The 26822-nt window shown below is 38.0% G+C and overlaps 1 protein-coding gene across 1 annotated transcript; it reads left to right on the top strand.

Annotated features, from left to right (window-relative positions):
- The first annotated feature begins 3828 nt into the window (after positions 1 to 3828).
- On the top strand, positions 3829 to 25488 carry LOC120775432 (casein kinase I). The gene is made up of 4 exons (XM_040105617.1): positions 3829 to 4000; positions 9881 to 9990; positions 24096 to 24870; positions 25130 to 25488. The coding sequence occupies exons 2-4, from the start codon at positions 9912 to 9914 to the stop codon at positions 25305 to 25307; spliced, it is 1032 nt and encodes a 343-aa protein (XP_039961551.1). The 5' UTR covers positions 3829 to 4000; positions 9881 to 9911; the 3' UTR covers positions 25308 to 25488.
- The last annotated feature ends 1334 nt before the right edge of the window (positions 25489 to 26822 follow it).

Raw genomic sequence — 26822 nt, forward strand, 5'->3', positions numbered from 1 at the left:
CTCGCACCGTCGACTCATCGGTTGCTGTCATCGTCCAAGCCTCTGCACCATATAGCAGGACGGGAATTATGAGCGACTTATAGAGTTTGGCTTTTGTTCGTCGAGAGAGGACTTTACTTTTCAATTGCCTACTCAGTCCGAAGTAGCACCTGTTGGCAAGAGCAATCCTGCGTTGGATTTCCAGGCTGACATTGTTGGTGGAGTTAATACTGGTTCCTAAATAGACGAAATTATCTACAACTTCACAGTTATGACTGTCAACAGTGACGTGAGTGCCAAGTCGCGAGTGCGACGACTGTTTGTTTAATGACAGGAGGTATTTCGTCTTGCCCTCGTTCACTGCCAGACCCATTTATTTTGCTTCCTTGTCTAGTCTGGAGAAAGCAGAACTAACGGCGCGGGTTAAGGCCGATGATATCAATATCATCAGCATACGCCAGCAGCTGTACACTCTTTAAAAAGATGGTACCTTCTATACTAAGTTCTGCAGCTCGAACTATTTTCTCCAGAAGCAGGTTGAAAAAGTTACAAGATAGGGAATCGCCTTGTCTGAAACCTCGTTTGGTATCGAACGGCTCGGAGAGGTCCTTCCCGATTCTGACGGAGCTCTTCGTGTTTCTCAGCGTCAGTTTACACAGCCGTATTAGTTTTGCGGGGATACCAAATTCAGACATCGCGGCATAGAGGCAGCTCCTTTTCGTGCTGTCGAAAGCAGCTTTGAAATCGACGAAGAGGTGGTGTGTGTCGATTCTCCTTTCACGGGTCTTTTCCAAGATTTGGCGCATGGTGAATATCTGGTCGGTTGCTGATTTTCCAGGTCTAAAGCCACACTGATAAGGTCCAATCAGTTTGTTGACGGTGGGCTTTAATCTTTCACTCAATACGCTCGATAGAACCTTATATGCGATGTTGAGGAGGCTAATCCCACGGTAGTTGGCGCAGATTGTGGGGTCTCCTTTTTTATGGATTGGGCATAGCACACTTAAATTCCAGTCGTTGGGCATGCTTTCGTCCGACCATATTTTACAAAGAAGCTGATGCATGCTCCTTATCAGTTTTTCACCGCCGTGTTTGAATAGCTCGCCCGGCAACCCGTCGGCCCCTGCCGCTTTGTTGTTCTTCAGGCGGGTAATTGCTATTCGAATTTCTTCATGGTCGGGCAATGGGACGTCTGCTCCATCGTCATCGATTGGGGAATCGGGTTCGCCTTCTCCTGGCGTTGTGCATTCACTGCCATTCAACAGGCTGGAGAAGTGTTTCCTTCATAATTTAAGTATGCTCTGGGCATCGGTCACTAGATCACCTTTGGGGGTTCTACAAGAGTATGCTCCGGTCTTGAAACCTTCTGTAAGCCGCCGCATTTTTTCGTAGAATTTTCGAGCATTACCCCTGTCGGCCAGCTTATCAAGCTCTTCATACTCACGCATTTCGGCCTCTTTCTTTTTCTGTCTGCAGGTGCGTCTCGCTTCCCTCTTCAATTCTCGGTATCTATCCCATCCCGCACGTGTTGTGGTCGATCGTAACGTTGCGAGGTAGGCAGTCTGTTTTCTCTCCGCTGCGGCGCGGCACTCCTCGTCGTACCAGTTGTTCTTTTGCACTTTCCGAAAACCAAGGGTTTCGGATGCAGCTGTACGTAAGGAGTTTGAAATGCCGTCCCACAGCTCCCTTATACCGAGTTGTTGATGAGTGCTCTCAGAGAGCAGGAGTGCAAGCCGAGTAGAAAATCGTTCGGCAGTCTGTTGTGATTGCAGCTTTTCGACGTCGAACCTTCCTTGTGTTTGTTGGCGTGCGTTTTTTGCTACACAGAGGCGGGTGCGAATCTTCGCTGCAACACGATAGTGGTCCGAGTCGATGTTAGGACCTCGGAGCGCACGCACATCTAAAACACTGAAGACGTGTCTTCCGTCTATCACAAGATGATCGATCTGGTTGGTAGTTTTTCGATCCGGAGACAGCCAGGTAGCTTGATGAATTTTTTTGTGCTGGAATCTAGTACTACAGATAACCATATTTCGGGCCCCGGCGAAGTAAATCAGCCTCAACCCATTTGGGGATGTTTCCTCGTGGAGGCTGAATTTACCGACCATAGTGCCAAAGATACCTTCTTTGCCCACCCTGGCGTTAAAGTCGCCAAGCACGATTTTGACATCGTGGCGGGGGCATCTCTCATAAGTGCGTTCCAAGCACTCATAAAGGGCATCTTTGGTCACATCGTCCTTCTCATCCGTCGGAGCGTGGGCGCAGATCAGCGATATGTTGAAGAACCTCGCTTTGATGCGGATTGTGGCTAGGCGTTCATTCACCGGAGTGAATGATAGTACTCGGCGACGGAGTCTCTCTCCCACCACGAATCCCACACCAAACTTGCGCTCCTTTATATGGCCACTGTAGTAAATGTCACAAGGACCTACTCGTCTTTGTCCTTGTCCCGTCCATCGCATTTCTTGGACGGCGGTGATGTCAGCCTTTATTTTCACGAGGACATCAACCAGCTGGGCAGCGGCACCTTCCCAATTAAGGGACCGGACATTCCAGGTGCATGCCCTCAAATCGTAGTCCTTATTTCGTTTGCCGTGGTCGTCATCAAAAGGGGGTCTCTCATCCGAGGCTGGTTGTTACTGTTCATTGGGGTAGGCTTTTTACGTGGCGGGTCCCAAACCCAGCGCACAACCCTATGCAGGGGATGTTTCGCCTTCTCACTTTAGCTCACCTTCGAACGGATGTTCTTAGGCTAACCAGAGGATACTTGGTCAAAGACCGGAAGTCGTGAGCTACTTGAGTCATATGTAAAAGAATCGTTTCTGGCCACTCCCAAGTGAATGGCGATCAGAGAACTTTCCTCACTTGCGTGAACTTCTACACATGACCCCATCCTCCAAATTCATCTCACGTGGCAGAAAAAAGCATGAGAACTAGTAAACCTTTCCTACCAGCCATCCTCAGGTTTCCTCATTAGGACTTACATCAGAAGAACAAGCTGGCCATTTCAAAAAAGCGATATTTTTACGTTCAAGCCACGTTTTCGTTGACCTGATCGTATGTATTTTTGCATTATCTTGTTGAAAACAGATAGATTTTAGCAGATGACTAAATTTAATACGATTTCTGAGCTAACTTGATTTTGGATATATGAGCTTTATTAATCTCGGAAATGCTTAATCATTACACCAACTCAATGCTAAATCGAATATTCTTGACCGCTTCTTAGGCGTTTTTTTATATGAAGTTTTTACGTTTTTTGAGTGCTGCGTACTAAGCTTTAATTATTACAATAGGGGGGTTCTCTTGTTCTTGCAAGATTGCACGAAGACACAAAATGCAGCAACCCTTGTAGAATCCAGTGATATATGAACGGCTGATTCGGTCAATTTATTGAGAATGACTATCGTGCATGACTATTGTGAATTAGCGTACCTTTATAACAAAAACAATAACAAATCTTTATAATTCAAGTAGAAATTGTAAAATCTATTTAAAACTTACCTTCCTCAACAATTTAACAGTAAAATATGTCTTTATGTAAAGTGACACCTTAAACAGGGTTGCAATTATAATTTTAAGTGTCATTGCACGAAAATAAACATGAGTTTTGGCCTGCCATTACAAAAAATTTTCTGCGTGAGTTTCTTGTTGTGTCGTTGCACCAAGAAGAAAATTCTTCAATTCGTGCACCGTGCAAGGTTTTTGCAAGAGCAAGAGAATCTCCCTAATATGTTCAAGCACGTCATTGTTCGTTCGTTGAGTTTATTGTAAGGTGTATTCTCGGCATTATGTTGATTGCCAATAGTTTTGTACCTTTATTATTTATAATTTGGTATTGGCAATCCTGTCAACCATGAACAATTTTCATTTGTGTGCGGTTATAGGAAATTTCGTGCCCTAAAATCTTACTGCATATATGTACATATCTCCGAAGTGTTGAAATTTAATCGTTAAAGAGTGTAATATTTTTTCTAAAACGTTTGGGGTTAGTGATTCGGGACGAAACACGGTTTGTGTGGTAAGAAATAAATGTTTTGAATGCAGAGATGTCGAAGATATGAAGTTTGTTTTCTCATCATTTAATAGTATTATTGTTTTTTCTCTAAAATTCTGTTAAATGATAAATTTAGCTAAGTAGCTAACTTTCATTAGGAATTTTCGAAATGATTTCAAATTTGCTATAATAAAAATTGTTCTTAAAATAAACTACTAGTCACTTAAGTAGCTAAAATCTAATATGTACATTGGTATTGATTGTATAAAATTTAATATATACCTTTTGGTACAGATAGTGAATCGAGTAACTTTCATATGGTTAGCAAATGTCTTCACATTATCCTACTTACGATGGAAATAAAAGTGTATTAATTATAAAAAATGTATTCTAAAATTTTTTGGAAGAAGAATTGTAGCAACCGTCCTCATCTCGTAGACAATATTTGCAAATAAAGATTTAAACACTGGATATTTGTAATATTGTAGGTATAACTAATAACCCTGAAAGTACCCATTTGGGTATATTGTGTGTGAAAACTTTAAAATGCAGTCACTTTAATTCATGTTTAAAATGCGTATGGCCATATTAAAGAGTTTCTCCGAATTAAGAACACATATACATATATATCCATAAAGATAGCCGAGGTATATTTATAGTATTTAAGATTTTTGGATATATATAGTTTATGAATTCAACGGCTGCGATTTAGAATAGGGTTTAAAATGGGTATGTACGGATAGAGGAGGTCCTCCAGATCAAGAATATATATACATATAGTTGCCGCTGACATGGTTTTTGAGATATTTGCATTTAAAGTTCAAAAAATCAACTATTTAAAATGCGTGTTTCTCCGGTTTATAATGAATTTTACACTTACATTTGTAACTTCTATATCCACTAACACTTCACTAATTCGTTTCTAATCATTTATTTTCTATTAAACAGTGCCAAAATAACTTAATTCCATATCAACCTTTAGCTAAAATCCATTTATTCATAAAATAAAATGGATGTAAACAAGCAAAAAATTAGTGTTACTATATTTTGTAATGTAATAAAAGGGTAAAATTAAGAATAACATTTTCAGTGCATAATATAAGTGAAAAAGTTATTCACAATATACAAATTATCAATGTAAAAGTTGTCACTTTTTCAACTTTAAATGCAAATATCTTTAAAACTATAAGTCAGCAGCAACTATATATATATATAAGTAAATATTCGTGATCTGGAGAACGTCACCTTTGCAGTGATACCCATTTTATTCCCAAAATCCGGGGATGCTATTCTAAATCCCACCCGAATAAAAATAAGGAAAAAGAAAGATTATGACGTCATAACTAAATTCATTATCGTGTGATGAGTAATGTAAAATCTTTCAGAATTCTCATTATCTTGATAAATCTCGGTGTTGGATCGGCCAGGGTTATTTTTTTTTTAAGCGCGGCCGAAAGCCACCAACGAAGAAAGGAGTTCAACGCAAAGGAACTCAGCACGCCCAGGTGTTGGTCCGGCCGAGGGTTATTTTTTTGAAGCGCGGCCGAAGGCCGCCATAACAAAAAGGAGTTAAACGCAAAAGAACTGAGCACACCCAGGTGTTGATCCGACCGAGGGTTATTTTTTTTTTGAAGCGCGGCCAAAGGCCGCCAATGTAATGTTATATATTTCCTGTCATTGGGGTGTTAATTGTTTTCTCTATTTCCTTTGGTTCTTCTGTAAAATATGAACGTAAGGTAGCACTGATTTATTAGTTAGAATGCAACCCTTTTGTTATTGTATGATCAAAAATAAATGAACAAAAGTTATTTTTGCACTATTTAGTATAAAATAAATGGTTAGAAACGACTGTGAGCGTCAAAAATAAGTAAAAAGCAGTTTTATCAATATTAAAGTGTTTATAACAACGCAGTCTTTAATGCAACAATAAAAAGTTGTATTACAGAATTCAAGGCTTATATTATAAGAGTTTAACTGAGAATAAATAATAAACAAAAACTAAATACAGCCAAAAATAATTCACATAAACTAAAAATACTCTCGTTTTATCGCGTCAAAGAAAAGTAAACAGATTTCTGAAAAGTTAAAATCTATGTACGTAAACTAAATTAATATTCATTCTAGTATTTTGTTTACTTTCCTTTGGACTTCTGGACATCACTTACTCTTCTGGGCATGTATTCTGCAAAATTTTTTGGAAATTCTCGGGAGATTTTGCTCCATTCTTCAATCAAAGCCTTATTTAGGTCGTCCTTGCTTGAATTGTCCTTCTGCCTGATTTTTCGGTCAAGGTGCTCCTACAGATGCTCGATAATATTAATGTCTGGGGCCTGAGGAGGGTTATCCCGAGTTTTGGTGTTTGATATAACAGCCACTCACTAACAAATTTGAACTTATGTTTAGGATCGTTGTCCTGTTGAAAGATCCAGTTTCCTGATAGGCCTAATTTTTCAATGCTTTGAGCAACATATTTTTTTAAATGTTGAAATAATCGAATGGTTAATCGTGGGCTTAATAAAAACCAAATTCGCAACATCAGATGCTGCCATACAGCCCCAGACCATAAGCGATCCTCCACCGTGCTTTACGGAGTGGGTAACACACTTATCAGTAAAGGCTTTATTTTTGGATCTCCAAATTTTGGGAGACTTTTTCGATTCAAATATTTCGAATTTGCTTTTGTCTGTATAAAAAATGTTTTCCCAGAAACTTTCAGCCTGATTTGTATACTTTTTTGAAAATTTCAAGTTCATCTGTTTTTCGTCTTTGATGTATAGGCCATTTGGCGTGGTACTCGTTCATGCAAACCGCTTTTGTGCAAAGTTCTCCTGATTGTACTGGTTTACCCGATGTCTCCGCTATATCTTTTGATATTTGAGCAGCTTTTGAAGGTGGATTTGTGTTTACTTCCCGTACTATTTATCGCGCTTCAATGTCAGTAAGGCGCTTTGGTCAGCTCGGTCAAATTTTCAACAGTCTGATGTGTACCATGTTTATCAATAATTTTTTTTATTGTGTAATAGTGTCTTCCAACTATTTCTCCTTTTTCACGCAAAGATTTATCTTTTTTATTCAAGTCTAATACGAGTTTTCTACCGTTTCAGTGGTCGTTCGCTTACCCATTACAAATATTGATATTTTAGCGAATTAACCTCAAAAAAAAACATAATGATATAAAAAATATGTTTTACTGCACTTAATCTCTTAATCTCTTGAGTAATAACTGTTTCCAAAGGATATTTGGCGCTTCCCCGAAATAAGTATTAAAAACAAGCAACGGTTGTTACTACTGTTTATTTTTTTTTGACGCGAAAAAACGAGAGTATTTTTACTTTAAGTGAATTATTTTTGGCTGTGTTTAATTAAGGGGCTATACCAGTGTGACGCATGAAAAATTAGGCGATTTTCGTGATTTTTTTTTAAAGAAAGTACTAGTTTGAATGTTTCGACGTTCTATGGACGTAATAAAGTATATTTTTAGCTATATTAAAAAAAAAAAATTACAAAAATATTGAAAAATAACGGAGTTATGTGCTGTCTGCGGAAGTGCCAAAAAAAAAGTGCCTCAACTGCTGGCATGATTCTGGTCGATTGAGTAGCTGAAACAAAAAAATTCAAAGTGTTTATTAAACTTAAATATATTTTCTATACAATGGACTACGATCTTTGAAAAATATCAAAAATTAAGAAAATGGCGTAATTTTGAAAAAAAAAAAATCGTTTTTTTACGAAAAAAAATTGTAGTTTTTTAATGCCAATTTGACAATTTTCAGCCAATCAAAAAGATCGTAGTCTATTGTATAGCAAATGTATTCAACTATATTCAGTTTCAATTTGAAGTCGATCGGTCAATTTCTCGTTGAGTTGTAATGTCAGCAATTTTGAAAAAAGTCGTTTCGAGAAAAACGCGTTTAAAGTTTCACTTATATATGTTTGCACCTCTGAGCGGTCGCTATTTAGAACGCTGCCATTCAAAAACTATTTAAAATACGACCTCGCCGATTTCACAGGATATTTTTGAATATATGTATGTATAAGCTATCGAAAAAGCAAAAAAAAAATTTTTTTTGAAAGTGTCACACTGGTATAGCCCCTTAATTTTTGTTTATTATTTATACTAAGGTAAACTCTTATAATATAAGCCTTGAATTCTGTAATACAACTTTTTATTGTTGCATTAAAGACTGCGTTGTTATAAACACTTTAATATTGATAGAACTCCTGTTTACTTGTTTTTGACGCTCACCCTACGTTCATATTTTTCAGAAGAACTAAAAGATTAAAGAAAACAAATAATACCCCAATGACAGATGGATTTTAACTAAAGATATGGAATTAAAGTTGTTTCACTATTTAATATAAAATAAATGATTAGAAACGAATTAGTGAAGTTAGTGGATATAAAAGTTAAAAATATGAGTATAAAATTATGATAAATCGGAGAAACACGCATTTTAAATAGTTGATTTTTTGAACTTTAAATGCAAATATCTCGAAAACCATAAATTAGCGGCATCTATATATATGTATATTTATATATTTTCTTAATCTGGAGGACCTCCTCTATCCGTACATACCCATTTTAACCCCGAAATCGGGGGTTGCTATTCTAAATCGCAGCCTTATTAAATAATACAAAAATACCTTCAAATATTTTAATTAATGTTTTTCTTAAACTCGACTTATTCACACAATAATAAAGTGGTTTTATGTCAAAAAAGTCATAGATATTATTTGCAATTGAAAAAAGTGTAGTAAAGGAATACCAACATAATTATTTTTACTTTTTTTTGTGGCGAAACTAATATTATAATGTGCCTACCCGATGAATCAAGGGAGGTTTGCAGAAAACCGAATAAAGCTTCACAACAAATTAATATTATACTTCCCAGTAAAGTTAAGCGATTTTTCTGTTATCTGGGGGTATTCATTTTTTTTATGATGTAATGACGAAGGTGCATTTCTTAGACATTTTCAAAAATAGATTGAATAGAAGACCAATTAGGATTGGTATTGTTGATTTATATGACTCAAGGAAATACCAGCTGTATCAAAGCAATCACTCAAAACTAAAATTTTTGCTCCAAAAAAATTTAAAAATAGCTAACGAAATCATTGGATTCGACCAACATGAAAAAGGTGTTACGGCACGATTACGATTCTTGCGGCGCCGCGATTTGATGGTACCGATAGATAGAGGAGGTCCTCAGGATTAAAAAATATATACGCATATACCGTCCTCAGACGCATAGTTTTCGAGATATTTCACTTCAAAGTTCCACAATTTTACATGCAATTCACTCTTATTTTGTTTTGTTTTGTTTTTCTTTACATGTCATGACAAATACCGCCGCAAGAATCGTAATATTGCCAGTGTTAGGTTATATTGAAATCCAGTTAGAACATTTTTATTGTTCATAGAATAGTTTTAAAATTTTGTGTCTGCAAATTGATTGCATTTTTGTATGGTATTCCGATGACTTTTAAATGATGATAATGAATGATAGTGTCATGTATGAGTTTTTGATATTATTTCGGTTCAGCTATAATCAGGACAAATTGGACCAAACATTTTCAGTAGTATCTTTTTAAATACACTTTTTTTAAATTCTTTTTCGTTTATTTCCTTATTGAAAAACTTCATTGTACGTTTTATTTTTATTCTTAATTAAAATAGAATTCTGTTAAATTCGAAGACGAATATTGTTTTTTTGAATGTTTGTGCCACGACATACGATAATATTATAAAAAATACAAGATTTTCTTATTCACGAATTGCTTTCTAAGTTTAAACTATTCAAATAAAAAATTAATTTGCAAAAAAGCTCAATTTTGTTCCCCAAAGAAGTATATCTACCTATTTATAAATCTCTCGTCTGTTAAATATTTTTGTTTACATTTTAGGATTGGAAACTGGTAAATACAACTTATCGCCATGGAGAAGTTGCGCCTCATGAAGGACAATCGTTCTGAAATAATTGTTGGCGGAAAGTACAGAATTATTCGGAAAATAGGTAAATGTTGATTAATATATACATATATAACCTGAATATATGATCGATCCCACGACAATCGGTCTAAGAAACATATTTTCATCCGTTTAAGGGCGACAGTACTACTTAAAATTATTTGGTGATTCTTTTTACCGTTATAACAGGGTGGGGTTTGTTGTTGTGTTCCGAGCAGAAAGTACTTGGAGAGAAGTGTTCCTTAACCGGAAGCATATGAGTCTAGCTCTATAAATGTTCGACCGGAGACATCAGGAAGCATCTTGTTATATGCGACCATATCGGTGCGGTGTTGTTTAAGACTAGCCGGCCAATTGCCTTGTATGTTGCCAAAAATTTTTCTTTGCCTTTTATCCCATTAGTTGCCTAGCGACTTGAGGATTTTGTTTCGGTTCTGTACTCTGGCATATATCGCGTTCAAATGAGGGGTGAAGAGCACAGACTGTCAAATGTTGCACCTAGAGTTTTGAGATTAGTAACAGTCACAATTTTTACGTCATCGACTTTAATGTTAAGATCCAGTTTACACTTCTTCGTCAAGTTTGTATATGTATCGCTAGATTTAGGGAGTCACTCTTCTGCTAAAGATAAAAAAGTTATGGTATTATAGTTAAGCTATAGTAATATGTATGTAAATATTATATACATATGTATTTATTTATATATACACATATGGTCAAAATAATAAGTACATTCCTTTAGGCTGCAGACATGATTGAATTTTGAATGTTTGGTGAAGCAAATGAATGCAACTATGGGTGGATTTTATTAAATTCGACATGGTAGTACTTTTTATAGTAAAAAGAAAATGCTGTATCAACTATTTGTAGTGGGCGTGGCAATTGATTGTTGATATTCGTTTTCTAAGTGGTCAAAATAATAAGTACATTGTTAATTATTTTCAGATTTTCATCAAATCGAGTGATTTATTTTAATGGTTTGCTCTTTAGGTTGTATAGCTCCATGTTTAAGACTCATTAAAAACTAAAAAAATGTATATATGGGTAGAAAAGAGCATTGCAGGGCGGAGGAAAAGGACATCGTCTTAATCCTCATAAAAGAGAGCCAAAGTCTTAGGAATATCGCTAAAATATTAGGCCGTTCATTGTATTTCGTGCAGAATACCCTAAGGATGAAAAAGAATGTTGAAACTCGCGATTGACCAAAAAAGACATAGGACAACCGTATCGTCACTCTAGTAAAAAGGACCCATTTGTATCTTCAAGGATAATATTAGCCGATATTGGTAGCATGGCCAGAAGAATACCATAATTACAAAAAAAAAAATTTGAGATAAGATTACATTTCGCGAAAAATCATACAAATTTGTCCGGCCCAAGTGGTCAGAAAAAGTGAGCGAAATATCTTGTGGAACGACGAAACAAAAATTAATTTGTTCGGAAATGATGCCTGACGGAATGTTCGTCGTCCGAAAGGCAAAGAATTGCATTTACAGTCTACAAAAAAGACCGTTAAACACGGTGGCGGCATTGTCCCAGGACAATGGTGTGAGTTCTCTTATATGACTATGTCAATCTCCCGACTTGAATCTAATTGAAAACCTTTGGGGGGGAACTAAAGCAACAGATTGGGTAGCAATCGTTCCAAAATAAGGATCAAGTCAGAGAATTTCGTTGAAAAAACCTGGTATGAGATTACAATTGTTACGTGCCACAAACTTATCTCCAGTATGCCAAAACGAATCTCAAAAGGAATTGAAAATAATGGCATATATACTAGATACTGACGAAAGAAGTAAATAAAAATCAAATAGGAGACAGAAAACTCAAACTAATACATTTTTTCATTCACAGATTCCTGATGTACTTATTATTTTGTCCAGCCCTTTTTTTTAGTCTTTTTATTATTTGCTAGAAATTTAAGTTTCTATTTCAACTATTATCACAAATATCTTTATTTTTATTATTTTAGACATATATGAAATGAAATATGATATTATTTCACTTTAAACGTGAATAAAAGAAAATTTATTAGTCATTGAATGTTACACGGGCGCATGTACTTATTATTTTGACCATGTGTGTACATATGTCTGGCTTACGGCTTATTACCATTCACAAATCCGCTGCATTTTATTTGCAGTTTGGAAATTCAGTTGTATTTGAACATTATTGAAGTTTATTTCAGAAAAATAATATACATAAAGAAAACGGATAAAAAAATATTTATTTATTTAAATATACAGACGCCTATCGACAATGTACAACTAAAATAAGATATTATATCTTTGGACTAAGGGTGTTGTAATAGACGCAATGTGATTTCTGGAATAAAGGCATTGAGCGAACCACTATAAAAGGCCACTTCATTGTGTAGAGAGTTGACGAGCCTAATGATCCGGTTTTGAGGGCCACTAAGGTTATTGACATTGAAATAGTCGTGTCATTTAATGCACTATGAAATTCCAGAGAAGTCAACGCTAGCCTAAACTCTTACATAGCTTCATTTGTATATTAGCGATACGTTTTATTGTGGTGTAGGTGAAAGTAGACCAACTTACGGTGATGTATTCTAGAATTGGAAGAACCAAAGATGTAGTAATGAGTTGAGTTTCGTGAAAGTCCTGGTTATAAAACCTAAAACTTTGAAAGCCTGGAGAGTGATCTTATCAATATGCTTGTTGAAAGTCAGTTTGTTGATGATGTTCTTTAAGTGCTCGACTTCGCTTATTATCTAATTGTGTAAATTATAATAATCTGACATTCGTGAGTATGATCGTGAGTATGATACGATTACACACTTTTTGATGTTCAAATCTAGTTTGTTTTTGTGCCACCAGCTCGATAGTTTGTAAATATCACTTTGGAGAACATGGGTGTTTCCGTCAATAGTGTTTTCGTACTGAAGATCTTCAATTCATCAATATCGTTTGCAAAAATATTAAAAAGAGTTGGACCCAGATGTGATCCTTGGGACACTCCTGAGGTCAGATCAGGCTTGGTAGATAGTTGCGCATCAACTTCCAACTAGGTATAAGTGGATATATTTCTTTGCTGAAGTCCGTGTAGACTGTATGAACATCCTAACCGTTAATTAGAGCTTCGAGTAGATAATTTGCTCCTTGCTCGGTGATAGTGTTTTTAAAGAATGCATTGATAGAGGAAAAACTATTTTTTCAAAGAGTAGATCGGATTGTATACAAATTTGTTTCTAGTAGAGACATCAGACCTTGGCCCAACCTTGGGAATAGGACATACAGAGATTACAGTGTTTTGTAGACGGTGTTAATGGTAGCAATCACCGCTAGTTCATTTTCGATTAATGCGGAGCAGTGACCTGATTGTACACACTCTTTAAGAAGGATGCAAAAATATTGCTAATCTCAATTCCAGTGACTGCCGTTTGATTTTCTCAGTATGGAATATAATTTTGCATCTTCTTCTCTGTTTGACAAATTTTCAAAATACACTTGTGTCATACTAGACATGATCTAAGGGGCATGTAGCCGCATCCGGATAAATTTTTTAATTGCGGTGAAAACGCCTTCGCCACGTTCGCTATTACCTGTGGAAATACTTTTGTCTTTCCTGAAGATGTTAAACGAGTCGTCTATTACTTCCCCATCATGGATGGCTGGGTGAAGCCATGATGCATAAGGCATCAATTCTTCTCACGATATAGTAAATAATTTGTACGACCGTCTGTGTTTCCCTTTTCTTTGAGCGTGCGAAAGTTTTTGCCAACTAATTTCGGTACAACGTTAATATATTTTATAGTTTTAAAAACGTTGCCATATTTAACTAATATGCCCGGAGGTTCTTGAATTGTGCCAACTGGGCTGGAGTAAGATCAGGGGTCGAATCTTTACATCCGTGAACGTATCACTCGTCAGGTAAAAGCCTGTATTTCGTATTATGACATACGTGATCATAACGCTTCTATCGTAATCTGGAATAATGACAAACGTCAACGAGTATCCGTTCGTTCGAATATTCATTCGAACGCAAACTACCAATCGTAATAGACAAATTTTATGGAAATGTGAGCAAATTTTTTTAAATTTTATGTTTTTTATAATTTTTAGTAATAAAGAACATAAACAAGAAACCAATAAATGGAATATCTCATTAAAAATAAAAAGAAAAATAAAAATTATTTATGTGGACAAGATTTTTGTATTTTAGTTGACATTAAAAATTTAAATATTTACTAGGTTAAGAACATATACATTTTTGAATTAAATTTATTAAATAATACTTTATTTGGTCTCTTATCGTTTGGTCGATTGCGGTGAGGCGGTTCGCTATCCCGGTGCCCACTTCTTGTGTGTGATAAGAATCGCAATTGTGAGGGTAGTAAGTTATTGTAAATTTTATGCATATGTTATGTAATGACTCACAAACGTTAGCAAATCTTCCACTTTTGTGAGATGATACCTTCCTCTGTTGCCATATCCTAAAATTCTCCAGCGTCTTTTTAAGATTCCATGCTTTGTTCAACGATACATCTACAAAAAAAATTTGTTAATGAGGATTAAAACTTTGTTTTTTTTTATACCTACGCTATTGCTACGATCTTTTAGCTATCTCCGCACTATTTTTTTATCTCCATCACTTTTAATAAAGCTCAAATAAAAAACAAAGTTGGATATACTTTAATATTGCACGATGGATTTTAAATCAATAGTGGGCGAGTACGCCCAACGAAAGGATGATACAGGCAACAAAGTTTAAAACTGTGTATATTACCAGATAAGTCAGAAGGCAGTACAACCTGGATGACGGTTCTGTCCTCATCGAGACTTTTTTACCATTTGCTTTCTTGGACGTTCAGCACAACTACATTGGACTAACGTTTTCTACGTTCTGAGAACTCTTCGATGATTTCTTCTGTTGGAGCCGAAACACTAGTGAACGTTTGAGACTATTTTCAACTGATCTTAGTCTGTTGCCGAATTAGGCTTGTGAAATCTTTCCGGATATCGGTGGTTTTATTTTCAATGACATACTTAAATTTGTTGAATTTGTTTTCAAAGGACATGGTGATCTTCGTACACTGGTCATCGAGCAGACGTTTAAGCTTATGCATGGTAATTGAGTGGTTGTTGTTGTTTTAACGGTTACTCAATCCTCGTTGGAATGGTACAAATTATCTAAATTGTCGTCGACGTCAACTAACGGGAGGCCCAAGAAACGTGCTGTTTCGACGGGGTCGACGAAAGGGAAAAGGGTAAGGGTGTCAGATGAGTGTGGTTGGCGGGCAGTGTCATGCGGAGACTCATTGCACGCAGGACATATATTGAACATGTCGGGGTCTATTCTGGACAAGTATGAGTTTAACCTGCTACAACATTCAGAACTAAGATGCGCAAGGGTCACTCTCGTTTCTCGCGGCAACTCGAGATTTTCGTCTGCAATAGGTGGTGATTTGACTCCAAGAACGTCATTCACTAGAAGGGCTCCGCTGTGAATGGCGGACAGTACTTATCGGAAGTTGGTAGTCCGGTCGGCGTATTGTTCGATGCGTATTGTTTGATGTCGCCGACGTAATTGAGGATCTCGATGTTCCTAGGAGGCGGTCCCGCCCAAGCAGGTGGCTGCAGGGGTGATTTCTACGAAAACATCCCAGCATGAACTGCTTGGAGAAGAGTTCATTATGATCCTGATCTGGGAGCATAAGCGTCTCACTATGTAGGTCTTCAGTGGGAGACATCAAGAGGCATCCTGCCTGGTAATTGAGTCATCATTGCCACTTCCAGGGTCAAGATTCTGCTGAGTTACGACACTAGCTTTCAATTTGCAGGAATAACATTTGCAAAGAAAACCTTATAATTTGATTTTATTTGCTAGCAGAGTGAATTCAGTTCTGGTAAGACCTGTACATTTGGAATGAGTCCACGGAAGGCAGTTAGTATATATGACACTAGGAGATTTAGCAATGAGGACTGTATACAAACTCCACATGTATGCTGAAGCTGTGTGTTGTTTTTAGAAGGCATAGGCATTCGCCGTGTAATCAACTCCTTTTGCGAAATTGAATAACTCTTTTTTATTGAGTTGACGGGCGATCTATTCTAACTCCAACTTCTACTTCAAATCAATTGTACAATGTCACTATATAGTTTATTCAAATTGTTTCTTATGATTTCATAGCACTTCTGACCATAATTCGAGGGTATTTAGCGAAAAATCGATAGACGTCGTTGACCACTGGTCTATTTAACTAAAAACACGCCAAAGTCGAAAAAAATTCAGTTGATGCTAATCTTTTTCTCTGATTACAGTGGTGTGGTTCACCATTAATTCCTGCATAGATTTTTCATCACGATAATTCAGCGTCACATTCTACCGTAATTGTGGCAGACTGTTGTGGCCGAACACGAAACGAAGGTCATCGCTTAGCCATCGTATTCGCCAGATTTGGCTTCCTGTGACTGTTTTCTAAACTGAAAAATTGAATTCGAGGAACTTGTCTTGAGTCCAATCAAGACATTCACAGAAGGCATTGCAGGTCATGTCAGTCCAGGCTTATAACAAGTGTATGTAAAAGGATTGCTCCGTATCCTCCTGACTCGTGCTGGCATGTTCCGGCCTGCGCACCACGCGTGAGTGGAGTGAGTCGTACGTGGCCCCATGATGCAGAAGTCTGCCCCCGCAAAACGTAACAGCTGCCAATCAACACCAAAGTGTGACAACCGCCTCTGCAACAAACACCACCTCCACGCCACTCCCTCACCTCCAGGATCACCCACGGACACCCGCGACAAACTCGCATTCTTCAATTCAACTGCAACGGACTTCAGAGCAAGATCGAGGAGATAGTTGCACTTATGAACCGGGAACGCGTATCGATAGCTGCGGTCCAAGAAACCAAGCTAAAAAGCCGCACAGATCTTCTGAGTTGTGCCGGTTTCAACGTTATATGTAAGGATAGCGAGCTAGATAATGGTGGTGGCCTAGCCTTGATATTGCACAATACCGTGCAGTATCGTCTAATCGATGAAGACATTGACCGCAGAGATACTACCCTATTCGGTCAGGCGATGTCGAGCCCGAAATATTGACGATTCGACATTCTGCACAATGAATGACGAAGCCCCACACGGGGGTTATGGGAACCTGTAATAGCTTGCCCGATATTACCATTGCTAGCGGTGGTCTGATAAATAGCATAACCTGACGACCTATGCTAACTCTCGCATCAGACCATCTGCCCATAATTATCTCGATCGAGAAACCTCCCGATTTCGTTTCTGTGGACAACCGTACCTTTATTAACTTTAATAAAGCTACTTGGGTCGGCTTCACAGAATTTACTGTGAGCACCTTCAACGCTTTACCCATTCCTACGGACGTATGCGTTGGCGAACGTCGATTCCGCAAGGTGATCGCAGCAGCTACCGTTCGCTTCATCCCGACTAGAAGAATAGCGGAACTCTGAACCAATTTCTCAGCCGAAGTAGCCGTTTTAGCTAATGAGCGCGACACCTTACGCCATGCCGATCCCGGGGATCCCCGAATAAGGGATCTCAATTTGGAGATTCGGGAATTGGTAAACCAGCATAAGCAGACGAAATGGATAGAACACCTGAAGTCCTGCAACCTCTCCATCGCTGTGGGTAAGCTTTGGGCTACTGTCAAGGCTTCGTCTAACCCGAAGAGACACTATGACCGAACTGAAGTTCAATTCAATGGTCATGCCTCTTCGGACCCGAAGAAATGCGCTTTAGCCGACAATTCACACTACATCAAAGGACAAAACCAAGCGATGTGTTACCCGACGGTAACCAAAAGACTGCGCACCACTTACTTTCACCGATGAGGAGGTTCAGAATGTCATCAACAAATCGAAATCCATTGACCCTTGGGGAATCAACATGCTTATGCTAAAGCATCTAGGCTCGACGAGAGTAAGCTATCTTACCAAGGTCCTCAACCTGTCGCTTACCACTCTTCAAATACCCGATGTGTGGAAAGTCGGAAGAGTGGTCCCACTACTGAATCCTGGGAAACCCGCCAACAAAGGGGAGTCCTATCGTCCGATAACTCTCCTCTCCCCAGTAGTGAAGACACTTGAGGTCTTGTTACTCCCGCCATTCCGTCCTACACTTACCACCTGAGCCTAGCCAACCACCAGCATGGATTCCGAAAAGTGCACAGCACCACCATAGTACTTAGTGCCCAGATAGTTCATGGCCTTAACCAGAAACCGCCCTGTGCGAGAACAATATTCGTAGCGTTGGACTTGTCAAAAGCTTTTGACAGAGTCAATCACACAACACTACTGCAGGACATCGAAAAAACTACGCTTCCTCCAAGACTGAAGAGGTGGACCATGAACTACCTGAGCGGTCGACAATCATCCGTGCTATTCCGAGGTGAAACATCTAAACAGGGGGTTCCGCAGGTTGGTGTCCTCTCCCCGCTACTGTTTAACTTCTACATCTCGAAACTCCCACAGCCCCCAGAGGGGGTTTCCATAACCTCGTACGGAGATGATTGTATGATATTAACGTCGGGCAATGCAATCGATGGCATGTGTTCAAAAGTAAACAACTACCTCACCGACCTTTCTCGTTTCCTCACTGCACGGAACCTAACACTTTCCCCACCAAATCCACAGCGACCATATTTACGAACTGTACATAGACTTGAGCTTAATATTGTAGTCAATGGCGTCAAAATTCCGACTGTCAATAATTTAAAAATTTTTGGTGTAGCTTTTGATAGTCTATGCTTCTTCACTCCCCATACGACCGCGATTATCGCCAATGTATAGAGCCGCAACAAAATCCTCCAGTCGCTAGCCGGCAGCACATGGGGAAAAGTCAAAGAAACGTTGATGGCAACATACAAGGCAATCGTCCAGCCGGTCCTCAATTACGCAGTGTGGCGGTGTGTGACAATAGCAACATGGCTCCATTACTTCACACTGGAGTCCAATCGACAGTCAGCCTAGTGGTCTGCATATTATAATCCACTTCTCAAGCGTAGACAGACAAAAAAGTCGACTGGTAAGGTTATGGCATCAGTCTTTTGGGATGCATGTAGTATAATATTCATTGCTTCCCAAATATTTCTGTATATCTCAAACTAAAATAGACCTTTTTATCAACACTACAGTTATTCCACTATACGAATATTTTTATGTTAGATATCGCGTTTGCCCATAATCTAGCAAAGTAGTCGCAATTCCTTGTTGTGATATTAAAAGAGCAACAATCAGTCTAACCAATATACTACGCATGCATGCATACGAAAATTAGTGTTCTCTCCCATTAGCTTTATGCTGTTATTATATTACTCATTTCTTTTTTTGAAGTAATAAAATTTTCAAATGATTCTTTCATGAATCCTTCTACCATCCTGTACCGTTCCCCCCGGTACCACCGTCAAGTATTACGTCGGGTGGATGGTTGAGTGACATTCATGCGTACGTGATGGTCAAAATGCATTCAGTTAAAAGTTGTATTTACTTTGCCCCACCTCTGTTGGTCTGATGACCCCCTCGTACATTGTTCGTAGCCAACCCTTCCCGTGACGTCAATGTCAGTGTGTTTGAGTCGCAGTTGTTCGCTGGCATGTTGGGATTTCATAAGTCCGGCTGCAACTTCGCAAGCAGCTTTCCACTTCTCTCATGATTATATTTCGGGCAATAGAAGAATGTATGTTTAACATTTTCGACGGTATCGCCTCCGCAATAATCACATGTATCGTTATTTTCGTGTCCGAAAAAATATGCTTTGAAGCAGCCATGTCCTGTGAGGATTTGAGTCCTCACCGTGCGGTCTATTTAGCCATGGATCAACGTTAGGGATCAGTCGGAATATCCACCGCCCGTTTCCGCTTTCCTCCCACCGTTTTTGCCACTGATTCACCATCTCTGCCCTTGCAATTCTTTTTAGTGTATTGTGCTGTAACGAGTCTTTCGTAAAGCGTTGAATCTCGTTGGCCAAGAGGTCTAAAGGCTGTAAGCCCGCAATTACTAGGGCAGCATCTTCCGATACTGTGTGGAACGCAGAGCATACTCTCAGCGCGTAAGTGGCATATATCGAAAAAAGGCCACGGCGATATAATTTTATTTCGAAGGCTTTTTCCCATATCTGGAGGCCGAACAGCGCGACTGGCTTCAGTACACCGGCTAATAGTCGTATTTTATTTGGCTATTAGTAGGAGCCCTAGTACAGGTCCCCGGGGGACTCCACCAGTGACTTTATTTTTTAGAGCATTCGTTTGTGTTGTAGCTCAAAGTTCTTTCCTCGAAATAGCTAACTATGATGTTGTAAAGTTATAGAGGCATGGAGAAGCTTTTTAGTGCACTCAATATACTAAGCCACGATGCCGAGTTAAAGGCATACCATACAGCACTGTATTGTGCCTCCTTTCCATCTTTTCCCATTTATAGCCGGTTCAGCCGGGGTCTTTACCAGGGTTACCGCTGCGGTTGTGGATCTTGCCTTCCTGAATCCGAATTGATTTGGGGATAGTCCACCGGTATCGTCGATTGCCTTATCTAGCTGTTGGAATATGATCCGCTCCAGATTTAACCGATTGCAAGCTTCTCGGGCTTCTTCATTCGAAACAGTCGGTGTACCCTGGGACCTCACAGTCTCCTGATGGAGGGGGGGTCGGATAGGGAAGAGTACCGAAACTATTTTCTCAATTGTTGAGGATGAGGTTGGCATTTGTCCGCTAGTGCTGAGTTTTCTCATTACCGTTTTATATGCGAGTCCCCATGCGTTGTTTTGAACATCGTCACACAGTTTGAGGAAACATTGCTGCTTACTTTTTTTGATTGACTATTTTAGTAATTTTCTTTTATCCTTAAAGTGTTTTTGAAGAGTGGTGTATTCAGATGTGATACATGACCTTTGGTACAAGCGCGTTGCTTGCTGGCATTCTTTACGTAATCTAGCGATTGTCTTATTCCACCTATACACTAGGGAGAGGTGATTGCGTCGAGATAGCTTGAACATTGAAACGTCGCATGCGTTCTTAATACAGCTCATAATTGAGGAAGCAGCTTTGTTAGCTGACAAAAAATTGTCCGGAAGAGTAGTCTAAAGACTACTTCAAAGTGGTCTGGGCCGAATGTTTTGGGTCGCCAGTTACTTCTTTTTAGGACTGTCGTGCGTGTGTAGTATTTATTTCGAATATAATTGCATAGTGATCGCTAAAAGTGATTTTCGGCAACTGACTGTCTTAACAAGTCATGTGCCCTTCACAAGGGTTTTCGTTCAGTTGTAAAAACTTCATGTGACCTGTTGAGCTGCTTTCTTGTATATTTGTCACCTGACGCTCCGGTAAAGTTATCAATTTCCTTTCCACCGGTTTTCAAGCAGAGCAAACATTTCACCATATCTTCTGCAAAGTCTGGTCCTGGCCTCATTAGCGGAGGTTTTTGCAGTGTGTCCGTAGACGAGACATTTAAAGCATCGCTGTGGCTGTGGTCAGAAGAAGATGTTTAGCTGCCTCAACCGGAAGGTTAATAAGTGCTGTTTGGGTGTCTCCATACGACTTTCTTAAGCTCTTGATTGTTGATATCGTCAGTTCAGGGTTTCCTAATTCTCTCCGTAAGGCATAAAGAACTTCCTCCTTGCTTGTGACTTCACCAAGGTCTTTGCATTCCAGTAGAGGCTTCTTTTACGTATCTTTACCACGATATTTCCGAATCCGATGAGTGTTTAGTCGGACTTGATTTTCCGTTAGAAACTCGGCGTAGGAAGGGTAGCCGTGTTTTGAAATTAATATCGCTTGGGGTTTTGTTTTTGGCAATTTTGCTGTCTTCTGGTTGGCATTCCTAGATACTATATTCCACTGCTCCTCTATTGGATTTGTTGTTGTTGCTTTATTATCAGGCCCTTTCGTTGGCTGCGTGCTTACATGTGTTATTGCTGACGACTTTGCAGTGGCTTCATACATTTGAGTAGTAGGAACATCATTTGCTATTATTGATCGTTTGAATTAACCAATTAAACTTGTTCTTGCTCAGGTTTTTGGCGAATTGACACATGATCGTTGTTTCGCATATGTTGATTTACATGCCTTGGATTTTGGCCATGGGTGAGCGCAATTAACTCTTCTATTAGTATGCCTAAACCAGCAAGCGCGCTCTCTCCTTCCCTCACACTTATTGCATTTTCGTTGCCTTGTGTGCCTTGTGTTGGCCGGTCGCCTGCGCTGGCTTTGACGACGTTAATAGCTGGTGTCACATCGTGTGGGACCGTATTTGATCACCTCATTTGTAGTTAGTGTAGCAAATTTAAGTGTCTGGGCGCTTTGTCGATCAGGCGAGGTCCTGTTGCTCCTTGTGAACGGACTACAATCCTCCTTGTTACTAGAGATGGTGTAGTCCACTAGTGTAGCTGATGCTCGGAAATTCCTCAGAGTGAAATCCCCACGAACTTCTCTTTGAGTGGATTGTGGGATCTACGCAGGTATCTAAAGGGAGAGCTAAGAAAATGCGCGCTTAGGAACTAATTATGGATTATTTCCTATCGTACTTGGTGCCATAAGCGGGGCACCAGAAAAAGTCTCGTCAATAACTCACTTCACATGTACACACAAGGTCAAAATAATAAGTACATACGCCCGTGTAGCATTCAATAACTAATAAATTCTCTTTTATTCATGTTTAAAGAGAAATAATATCATATTTCATTTCATATATGACTTAAATAACAAAAATAAAGATATTTGTAATAATAATTGAAATAAGAGCTTAAATTTCTAGCAAATAATAAAAAGACAAAAAATGGCTGGACAAAGTAATAATTACATCAGGTATCTGTGAATGAAAAAATGTATTAGTTTGAGTTTTCTGTCTCCTATTTGATTTTTATTTACTTCTTTCATCAGTATCTAGTATATCAGCTATTATTTTCAATTGCTTTTGAGATTCGTTTTGGCATACTGGAGATAAGTTTGGGGCACGTACCAATTCGAATCTCATACTATGTTTTTTCAACAAAACTCTCTAACCGATCCTTATTTTGGAACGATTGCTTCCCAATCCCTTGCTTTAGCTCCCCCTAAAGGTTTTCAATTGGATTCAAGTCGGGAGATTGACATGGCCATTTAAGAGAGCTCACAACATTTTCCTGGAACCATTTTTTTAACAACGTCGAAGTTTGATTAGGATCATTATCCTGCTGAAATTTCCATATTAGTGGCATACTTTCCTCAGCATATGGCAGCATCTTGTTTTCCAAGATATCTATATATTGGAACCTATTCATGTTGTCTGAAATACGATGTATTGGTCCTACACAACTAACATTCCATCAGGTATCATTTCTGAACCAATTAATTTTTGTTTCGTCACTCCACAAGATATTGCGCCCACTTTTTCTCACCACTTAGGCCGGACCAATTTGCATGATTTTTCGCGAATTGTAATCTTATCTCGAATTTTGTTTTCGCAATAATGGTATTTTTCTGACTATCCCGCAAGATAAATTAGCTGGATGTAGCCTTCGTCGGGCCATTTGGGAAAATATTATACCAATATCGGCTGATATTATCCTAGAAGATATCAATGGGTCCTTTTTACCAAGAGTGACGATACGGTTGAATGTTGTTGTTGATGTCTTTTTTGGTCGAAAGCGAGTTTCAACATTCGTTTTAATTCTTAGGGCATTCTGCACAAAATACTGTGAACGGCCTAATGTTTTAGAGATATTCCTAAGACTTTGTCCCTCTTTTATTAGGTTTAAGACGATTTTCTTTTCCTTCGCCTTGCAATGCTTTTTTCTGTCCATCTATACATTTTTTTGTTTTTTAATGAAACTTAAACATGGAGCTATACAACCTAAAGAGCAACCCATTAAAATAAATCACTCGATTTGATGAAAATCTGAAAATAATTAACAATGTACTTATTATTTTGACCACTTAGAAAACGTACATCAACAATCAATTGCCACGCCCACTACAAAGAGTGGATTCAGCATTTTACTATAAATTTTCACCATAAATATCGAATTTAATAAAATCAATCCATAGTTGCATTCGTGTACTTCACCAAACATTCAAAATTCAATCATGACTGCAGCGTAAAGGAATGTACTTATTATTTTGACCATATGTGTATACATATATTGTGTATAAACGCTTAACGTAATATTTTATATCTGTTCTATTCTATTTTAGGCAGTGGATCATTCGGAGATATTTATTTGGGAATGAGTATACAAAGTGGAGAAGAAGTAGCCGTAAAAATGGAAAGTGCAAATGCACGACATCCACAACTCTTATATGAAGCAAAATTATATCGAATTCTAAGTGGTGGAGTTGGAATTCCCAGGATCCGATATCACGGCAAAGAAAAAAATTTTAATACATTAGTTATGGATCTTCTCGGACCATCCTTGGAAGACTTGTTCAATTTTTGTACACGCCATTTTACTATTAAAACGGTGCTAATGCTGGTGGATCAAATGATTGGGCGCCTTGAATATATTCACTTAAAGTGCTTTATTCACAGAGATATTAAACCTGATAATTTTCTTATGGGAATCGGGCGTCATTGCAATAAATTGTTTTTGATTGATTTTGGCTTAGCTAAAAAATATAGAGATCCGGTTTCCCGCACTCATATACAATATCGTGAAGATAAGAATTTAACGGGAACAGCACGTTATGCTTCAATAAACGCTCATTTGGGCATTGAACAATCCAGAAGAGATGACATGGAGTCATTAGGATACGTTATGATGTATTTTAATCGTGGAGTTTTGCCATGGCAGGGAATGAAAGCCAATAACAAACAACAGAAATACGAAAAAATTTCTGAAAAGAAAATGTCTACTCCTATTGAAACTCTGTGCAAAGGATTTCCAGCAGAATTCGCAATGTATATAAATTATTGCCGCAGTTTGCGATTTGAGGAACAGCCCGATTATATGTATCTCCGGCAACTTTTCAGGTAGGACAATTAAAACTTTAAAAACATACATATATATACATATGTATATACACTTGCGGCCAAAACGGAACAACTAATAGAAATAGTACGCATCTTTCCCCAAAGAGGAATTGTGCTTTACTTAATACGTAAATATTTGAGAAAATAAAAGTACACAAATGTCTTGTATTTGTAACAAAGATATATATGTATATACATATATTAATACTAATAATGATCTTAAATTTGATTTCTAATACATAAATCCTTTTGCTTTCAGAATCCTTTTCAGAACATTAAATCATCATTATGATTATGTTTATGATTGGACCATGTTGAAGCAAAAAACACATCAGGGCCAACCAAATCCCGCTATTTTACTGGGACAAGCTGAGTCACGCAACGAACGTGATAAGGAGAAAGAGAAGCAAGGTTTAAAGCCGATGATATCTGATTGAAACCAATGTGAAAAATAATTTGTGAAATAACAAGCGTATTTCCTAGGGTTAGAACTGGAATTTGATCATAATAAATAATGCAAATCCATTTTGCACATCTGAGGATATTGATATATAATTTACATTAATTACTGTACACATTTTGAATTATGTCAATAAAGACTAATTGTTTTAAACCTGATTCCGTTGTATTCTTCCATTTATTTTGTAACTAGCTTTTTACCCGCGGCTTCGCTCGCAGTGGAGCCATTAAATAAGTATGAGAGATAAAGGGTAAGGGTGTAATAATAGAACTGAGTCAATATTATAACTAAATTTTATTGCTTGGCTGAGATCAACAATTTTTAAGAATTACCACAGACAATGAAGTTTCAACACCTGAAAATATGCCTATTGAAATGCAACAACAAATGTTAAAATATATTTCACCGTAACAAAAATAAATAATTCTGAATTCACAATTTAACAATTTAAAAAAATAAAATAAAATATAAATAAAGTATTAATCTAGCATATTTTTGTAGACAATGTTATAAGTTTTCCCGTCGGGTGCAAATATGTCTAAATTCTGGGCATTAGATACACGTGAACAGGCTACCTAAAGTTGACCATGAGAGAAGCATTGGTTTTCTAAATGCACTCCTGCTACCTGTAATGTTTGTCCTTGTGCTTTGTTTATAGTAACAGCAAAGCTAAGCTTGACGGGAAACTGAACCCTTTTAAATTGGAATGGAAGGTCAGTGGGAATAATTGGTATCCGAGGTATTATAACACTATTTCCCTTACCGAAACCTGTTAAAATAGTAGCCAAGTATGTTCTGTCCCAATTTTGTTATTCGAAGCTTTGCCGAGGAGCATCTAGATATCGCATAAGCATTACTGGTACATTTAGTTTCAATTGAAGTTTATGTGACGGAACACCCAATAGTTCAAGTGAATTTAAAAACTCCACAGGATATGAAGTACTTAGTTCCGTATCTATAATTGTATTCATTGACAAATATTCCTTCATTTCTCCTTGAACCTCGTTTAAAATGTCAGTGTTGATTCTATTAACAATTTCATTTCTTGGTGCTAATATTGCTCCTGCACACAACCACTGAGCAATGAGATCCACATCACTTTCTACTAAATTATAAAATTCTCTTGACAGTAATATATAGCCTTCAACGTCAACATCTAAACAACCATTACCAATTTTCAACAACATTTCTGCGAAAAGTCCTGAATCCACGTCATTATGAAGATGCACTCTCATATTCGTTTTCAGGCGGAGTTTTTCAATGATGATTTAATGTACGCTTGAATTTCATCTGCTGGTGTCCCCCTCTGAATCACTGGGAGGGTTTGACGGAAATCACCAGCCAATAAAACTACCATTCCTCCCATTATATCTGTACTATCTCGCAAGTCCTGGAGAGTCCGGTTTAATGCTTCTAAAGCCTTCTTGTGAGACATGGTACTTTCATCCCACACTAAAAGCTTGCATTCTCGCAGCATCCTATAACCATACAA

Source organism: Bactrocera tryoni, chromosome 4 (assembly GCF_016617805.1).
Source record: "Bactrocera tryoni isolate S06 chromosome 4, CSIRO_BtryS06_freeze2, whole genome shotgun sequence".
Classification (NCBI taxonomy): Eukaryota; Metazoa; Arthropoda; class Insecta; order Diptera; family Tephritidae; genus Bactrocera; species Bactrocera tryoni.